Source organism: Benincasa hispida, chromosome 6, assembly GCF_009727055.1.
Source record: "Benincasa hispida cultivar B227 chromosome 6, ASM972705v1, whole genome shotgun sequence".
Taxonomy (NCBI): Eukaryota; Viridiplantae; Streptophyta; class Magnoliopsida; order Cucurbitales; family Cucurbitaceae; genus Benincasa; species Benincasa hispida.
Genome location: NC_052354.1, coordinates 33,094,761 through 33,102,051, shown reverse-complemented (window position 1 = coordinate 33,102,051; position 7,291 = coordinate 33,094,761). Strand labels below are relative to the sequence as shown.

General features: G+C 34.9%; 1 protein-coding gene across 1 annotated transcript; it reads right to left on the bottom strand.

The window, feature by feature from the left end:
* Nucleotides 1-5,412: 5,412 nt before the first annotated feature.
* LOC120079207 lies at nucleotides 5,413-6,656 on the bottom strand. Its single transcript, XM_039033369.1, has 2 exons — nucleotides 5,808-6,656; nucleotides 5,413-5,760 (listed from the first exon to the last, which is right to left on the bottom strand). Exons 1-2 carry the CDS (start codon nucleotides 6,654-6,656, stop codon nucleotides 5,413-5,415), a joined length of 1,197 nt encoding a protein of 398 aa, XP_038889297.1.
* Between the last annotated feature and the right edge of the window lie 635 nt (nucleotides 6,657-7,291).

Genomic DNA, 7,291 nt, shown 5'->3' with positions numbered 1-7,291 from the left:
TATATAATTAATGATATCAATTATTTAAGAATTAAATATCATATATTTAATTTTAATTGAATCATATTCAAATGATATCCTCTCACATAACCTATAGTTTTAATATAAATCTCATTCATATAAATTTTAGCCTATAGTATTTATAAGAATCACATTCATATAATTACTATTTGAATCTTATTCAAATATATGACTCTCATATTAATTATAAATCATATTTATAATTAACTAAACTATAATGTATCAATATACATTATATTAATTTGAATCTTAATCAAATATTTATCTCTCTTATACATTATATTATTTACAAATCATATTTATAATTAATTATGCATTATAATGTATCAATATATATTATACTTTATATTAATCACATTAATATAAAATTTTCCTTAAATAATTTGAATAATTGAAATTATTCCAAAACTATATATTTCTTGTTTCATCATTAGTGAGCTAGTAAGAGGACCTAATAGACCTACATATTAAAAGCTTCAATGATACGAGATTAATTAATTAAGAACTTTAATTAATTAATCAACATTCATCTAACTGCAGGTCACTCCACCAAAGACCCACAGTTGCACTCTTTACATTGTAGATATATTTTTGTATTCATGGATATAACCAATCAACAGTAAGTCGACCTTTCACGAATTGCTCATAACTACAGCTATGTCAAATTATCATTTTACTCTTGTTTAAATAATTGAATGTTGACTTTGCTTGAGTGAGTAACTTTTCTCTCTGATACTCTTTTTTTTTTTGTTAAATTAATCCAAATCACTTCCCAAATGTAGATTTTTTTGTCTCCATTGGCTGCAATCAAAATTCAAATTCTGATTTTTAGCTTTGAATTTCATTTAGTGGTGTAGTACTCCATTGGTTGAAAATTCTTAAAATTTCTTCTTTAATCTTGAAGAGAATATTCTAGAGGTACTTACTTCCTTGTAAATTAATGTGGGTTGTTTAAAAAGGAGCACAACTCATGAAATTACCTATTATGATCGACGTCACTAAAAATTTCTTGATCTTCCACTAGTGACAACTAACGTTGGTTGAGGCAACAACTCCAATACAAAGTTAGTAGAGCCAAAGAAACAAAAGGAGAACTTTTCTCATCAATAATCAAGTCAAAATCTTATTATGAATCAAATGTTAACGATACATTAAGAATTCTCTGTAAAATCCAAATAGTGAACTAAAATAGGTTTTAATCGACAAATTGCTCAATTACTCCTTAATTGATGAGTGTTGATACAGCTGTGTAAAGAATTGATGAGTTGAAATTTGCAAGAGGAAATTAAGTCAGCCACAAGCAAGTATATGAAAATATTTATGGTGCGTTTGGGGCAAAGACTATCTAGAACTATAATAACCACCTCTTGTTACATTAAATACTATTTTGTATTATCCAATTAGCTGCAATCAACACTATTTCAAAACCTCGTTTGCTACAGTATTTACTCACTACAAAAAAAATCACTTTTAATGACAAATTTTTAGTGACACAGCCAAAACTTGTCGCAAAAAGCTAATTTATAGCGACGTGTTAGAAAACATGTCACAAAAAACTATTATTAGTAGAAAAATCTAAATCAATGTCACTAAGGGGGTGTTTGACGCGCGATAAAAGCAGAGAGTTGAGTTGAGTTGGTAATTATTATCTGGAGAGTTACATTGTCTGTGTATGGTGTGTAGAATTGAGTTGAGTTAGTAATTATTGTCTGTGTTTGGATGCAGAGTTGAGTTGAGTTGGGGTATCTGGTGCTGTTTTTATAAATGAAATTGATTTTGTCTTTTTTTTTTTTTTTTTTTTTTTTTTTGCTATTGTTGATTTTAATTTTTAACTATACACATATTTTCTAACTTTTTTAACATAAAAACAAAAAAAAAACTTCTAATTCTTTTCCATTATCAAAACATAAAAAATTCTCTACAAAATATTCATATACATAACACAAAATTTTAAATTCAATTTTTTAAATACTCAAATAGAAGTGATTATTCCATTCAAAAACTCAACTTAATCATTAACTACCATAAAAATTAAAAAGAACTTAAAGGGTTAGTGTCATCAAATGAAACTATTGACATTGTTTTAGATAGAAGGGATGATACTTAAATGTTAATCTTAAAAAAAACCAAAGTCTTACAATTTAAATCATAAAACCAACTATTAGATAGTCTTTTTTTATCGATTTCTGGAATATAGATTTACCTTTTTTTAAAATCAATGAAATGTAGAAATATTGATGTCTATTTTTTATACTATTATGTTGTATCAGTGTACAAACTATCTTTAAAAAAAACTTGAGTCATAATTTTTAATTCCACTATTTCATTACAATTATGTAATATTTGAAAACATCAAGGGATAGATTGTTTAAAACATATTGTTGAACTTTTGTTTAGTGAAACAATAATAGGATGTCGTATGTAATATTTTTTAGATCTAAGAAAAAAATGAAATAGAAGAAGAATAATTAGATTTAAAAGAACAATCATAGAAAGAAAATCAAAAAAGAGAAAGGAGGAGTTGAGAAAGAAAAGGAAAAATAAAACTCATACGAGCCAGATAGAGAAAGACAAACTAAATGGCGAAAGAAGAGCGAAGATGAGAGAAGGGGAGTAAATGTGAAGAGAGCATGAGAGAGAGAAATGACAAAGTAATTGAGGGAGTTATTAGAGTAGTGAAAACGAATGGAAAAACGGGTGAGAGTGAGAGTGATAAAATGGTGGGTAATTAAACCCACCGTTTTATTTTTATCAGTGCTCATCGAAGTTGGGCAGACGAAGGTGTTAGGCAAAGTATATCATCGAAGTTGCTTGTGCAAAAGTAGTCTTTGGAGTTAGTCGCTAGAGTTGTCGTCGGAGGTGGTTGGTGGAGCCCAGAGTTCTTCGTCGAAGTTGGTCGTGCGAATGTGGAAGTCAGAGTTCTTTTGTACCAAGGTGGTTGTCGGAGTGTAGTTAGAGGTGGTTGCCGAAGCTCAGAGTTGGTCATCGAAGTTGGCCACCCGAAGGTGGTCATCGGAGTATGTCGTCAGAATGTGGTAGCGGTAATCGCCAACGGAGACCAATGGGTAGAACCATTAAAAACATGGGAGAGAGAGAATTGGGGAGAGTTAGGGTGAGTTAATAAAATAACCAACTCAACCCCACCAACATTTAAAGTTGGTTGTCAAACATTGAGTTGGTAAAAAATACCGACTCAACCCAACTGTCCTTGATTGTCAAACATCCCCTAAGAGTTTTTGTGACATGTTAACTCGTATCATAAAAAATTCATAGTTTTTAGCAAAATATTACTGTGTCACTAAAAGATTTGTTTTTTTTTAAAAAAAAAAAAAAAGAATGAAATATAATTTTAAAAAATAAAATAAAAACACCTATATTTCGTTTTTCCCTCTTACCCAACCCCCCCCCCCCCTGTTTAAAAAAAAAGGAAAAAAACAAAGAACAATGACAAAAATGACCTTTTTCAAGTTTTATAATTTTTTGGACCCTTTTTAAAAAATAAGTTTTTTTGACCCCCACAATTTTGAAAATGAATGAAAATTACCCTAAAACCCTTCACATTTCAAAACTCACTCAAACCTTCCAAACCCTCACTTTTCTTGTCCATTTTCACTCTTCTCCATTTCAAAAGCTCAATCTCACTCCATTTCACTCTTTCCATTCCACATTTCCTTGTCATTCTCCTTTTCATTAAAGATCATTGGGTTTTTCAACTAAGGTATGGATTTTCATTTTGTTTCACTCAATGTGTTAGTTTATGTTAAGTGTTCTTGTGTGAATATTTGAAATCTATGTTAGATCTATGTTGAATGTTATTTTTTTCCTATAAACATCATGTTCGGCATTTTCTAAATAAATTTGAGCCTAAAATGCGTTTCTAAAAATCGGTCTTATCCAGTCGGGCTTCATAACATTGTGACCAGGTATGTGATAGGGCGGGCAAGTTTGAGGTTGCTTAATGAGATCTATTATCGTTTTTTACATGCCCCCGGAAATTTCGAGTGGGTGCAAATTCTCCCAATTTATGACCTACCATGCGATCCGTGATATAAATAGGCAAATGGTCCTTTCCATTATGAATATCAATAGTATGCCCAATCATTATGGGTATAATGGTAGAGGCTCGGGACCAAGTTACTATTAAGCATACCTACGTCAGGATAACCCTTCTTTGAAACACTTTGGTAGTGCTCCGAGATTCGAATCAAAAGAATGAATCAGAGCACATGGAACCATTTCCCTTTCTTTCTGTCAAGAAAAAATATGGTAGACTAACTTACTTATATTTATAGCAGTTAATGAAAAAGCCCAATGCATTCTGATAGATTTGGGGAAGAGGGATTGTGCCCGGTGGTAGACTAGTCGAGCCGTAAGTAATTTCGATCGGGTATGGGCGGGAAAGATAGGAAAGGACGAGGGAGAATGGGGCAAAACCGGGTAGGAGTAGGTGGCACCCGGTCTCAGCTCAGCCGGGTATTGGACTGGGTAAGGGGAGGGCACCAGATAGAGAAGGGGCGCGCAAAGAGGGGGCGGGTATGGGACTAAACGATCGCTTAGCTATATCGATGGGAATGGGATGTGCACGGGTAGAAGAAAGGGCGGGTATTGGACTAAACGATTGCTTAGTAGTACTAAACAATCACTTAGCTATGATCGATGGGAATGGGAGGGCACCGGGTAGAGAAGGGCGCGAGTATTGGGACTAAACGATCGCTTAGTACCATCATCTAGTACTAAAAAGATCGCTTAGCTATGATCGATGGGAACTAAACAATACGTTTGGATTTTCTAAACGATGGCACTACACGATCTCGCTAAACGATGCGATGAAATGCTACCGCGATAGAACTGAGCACTCGTTTAGATGTAGACCTAAGCGATTGTGGCGTGGGAACTAAACGATACATTGGATTTTCTAAATGATGGCACTACACAATCGTTTAGCTATGACGTGCGCTAAGCGATGCGATGAAGTGCTAAGCGATAGAACTGAGCGATCGTTTAGATGTAGACCTAAGCGATCGTGGCATGGGAACTAAACGATACGTTAGATTTTCCAAACGATGGCACTACACGATCGCTCTGCGGGTATTGGACTGGTAGAGGGGGCAGGTCGTGGGGGGTGCTTCTGGAATTTGGCTTGGCCCGGCCGGGTATTAGACCGGGTAGGGTATTTTTTTTTTTTTTTTTTTGCCCAGCATCGTACCTGGCCGGGTATGGGCAGACCATTTTTTTATTTAATTTTATATTTATATATAATTTTTTTTTTTTTAAGTATGCATTGATTATCATGGTGTGTTGTCTTCTAATTTATCTATTTCATGAAAAATGTAGGTTATAATGGAACTAGATATGAAGGTACATCCTAATGACCATTTTTCTGCGGCCCTTTCATCCAGCGAGATTTGTTGTCATCCGATTGTATCTTCTATTACATTGGTACACCCTAGCCCATCGCTCAAGACCGATATCCTCTAGGTATTTGCGTGTACCTGGATACCCTGCAAATTGACTCCAATGGTACTTGAACACAGACTCACGACTTGCCTTCGCTCCTTTATCGAAAATATCCAAAATATCTTTATTCTTAAAATTCACTAATAAATTAGCTTTCAAATGATGGATGCAGATACCATGAAATGCTTCTGGGAAGACTATGATAATTACCTTTTTTATGCTAGGGTGTCTATCTGATACTATAACCAAATCATGAACTTGCCCAATTGCACATCTTAATTGCTGAAGGAACCACACCTAAGATTCATCAGTTTTTCCACTAGATATACCGAATGCGACTGGGTATATTTGATATTTCCATTGACCCCAATCGCAAGCAGGAGTTTACCACTATATTTACCCCTTAAATGTGTTCCATCTACAATTAAAATAGGGTGAATGCAGTTCAGAAACCCCCTTATGGAAACACTAAGAGCCATAAAGACGTGCTTGAAATATTTATCTTCTTGCAAATCATATTTAAAGGTTGAACCAGGATTTTCAATTTGTAAGGCTTCACCAAATTTAGGTAACTTCTTGTACGATTCTTCTGGTGACTCCCAAACAAGCACTAACGCTTCTTCCCTTGCCCTCCATGCCTTGTCATTACTTAAACTCACACCATACTCTTGTTTTATATCCTTGACAATGTCTTTCGGTCTATATGAACAACTAACATCTTCAAACTTCGACGAAATTAGATGTCCAAGAACCCAACTAGAAGCTTGTCTATGATCGTTAGTCAATATTTCATTTCTACATGTGTGGACATTGTCATACTTAAAGATCTTAAATATTTCACAAATTTTCAATTTAACGGCTCGAATTCTCCATTTGCATTCTTCAACTAAACATATAACTTTGTATAATGTTGTGGTCGACTTCTTCAACCTAAACTGAAAGTTACCTCTAATTGCTAACATAGATAACCGCATCTTTAAATCCTTCTTAGATAGAAATATGTCACCAATTTGCACATCTTCAGAAGAATAAGACTGACCTGGCATGGTGATTGTGCTACTAGAAATGTGACAAGTCACGACCCGTTGCATGTGACGAGCCGCCGTAGTCTTCGATTGTTCGTTCTTCTGCATGATGTGTTTGGTGGGTGTTAATCTTGGGTTTTTCTTCATCGCCATTCTCCCTCCAAGACCAATCATTGAAATATTTACCTTGGCCTGCATCATCCCCTAAGTTATGAGTTGCCAAATTACTAGGCGACGAAGTAAGTGATGGGTTAAAATATGTGGGAGAAAATTGACTATCGACTCCATCTTCCACAGTACTACCCTAGATGTTGAAGGGATTTCTTCAGTTCGTCGAACATATGAATTATTTGGATGAAATCTATGATTTGTTGAACACTTTGGAAACGTGGATACATAAAGAGGTATTACTGAGACTTCTTCCCATGTAAGGAATGTGTGTAGATCTTCATCATTACGAATTACGCTCCCTCTCTACCTGGTGCCCTCTCGTTCCCATCGATCATAGCTTAGCGATCGTTTAGTACGACTAAGCGATCGTTTAGTCCTACTACTGTCTCTTATACACATCTAGATGTGTATAAGAGACAGCCCGTTCCCATCGATCATAGCTTAGCGATCGTTTAGTACGACTAAGCGATCGTTTAATCCCATACTCGCCCCCTCTCTACTCAGTATCCTCCCATTCTTATCGATCATAGCTAAGCGATCGTTTAGTACTACTAACTGATCGTTTAGTCCAATACTCGCCCCCTCTCTACCTGGTGCCCTCCCCATACCCTGTCCCA

Bases quoted from the DNA above. Each gene is read 5' to 3' on its own strand.
- LOC120079207 (XM_039033369.1), bottom strand. From the start codon at position 6,656: ATGGCGATGAAGAAAAACCCAAGATTAACACCCACCAAACACATCATG. The intron at 5,761-5,807 runs GTATATCTAGTG...TGGTTCCTTCAG, and splicing joins AATATACCCAGTCGCATTCG to CAATTAAGATGTGCAATTGG.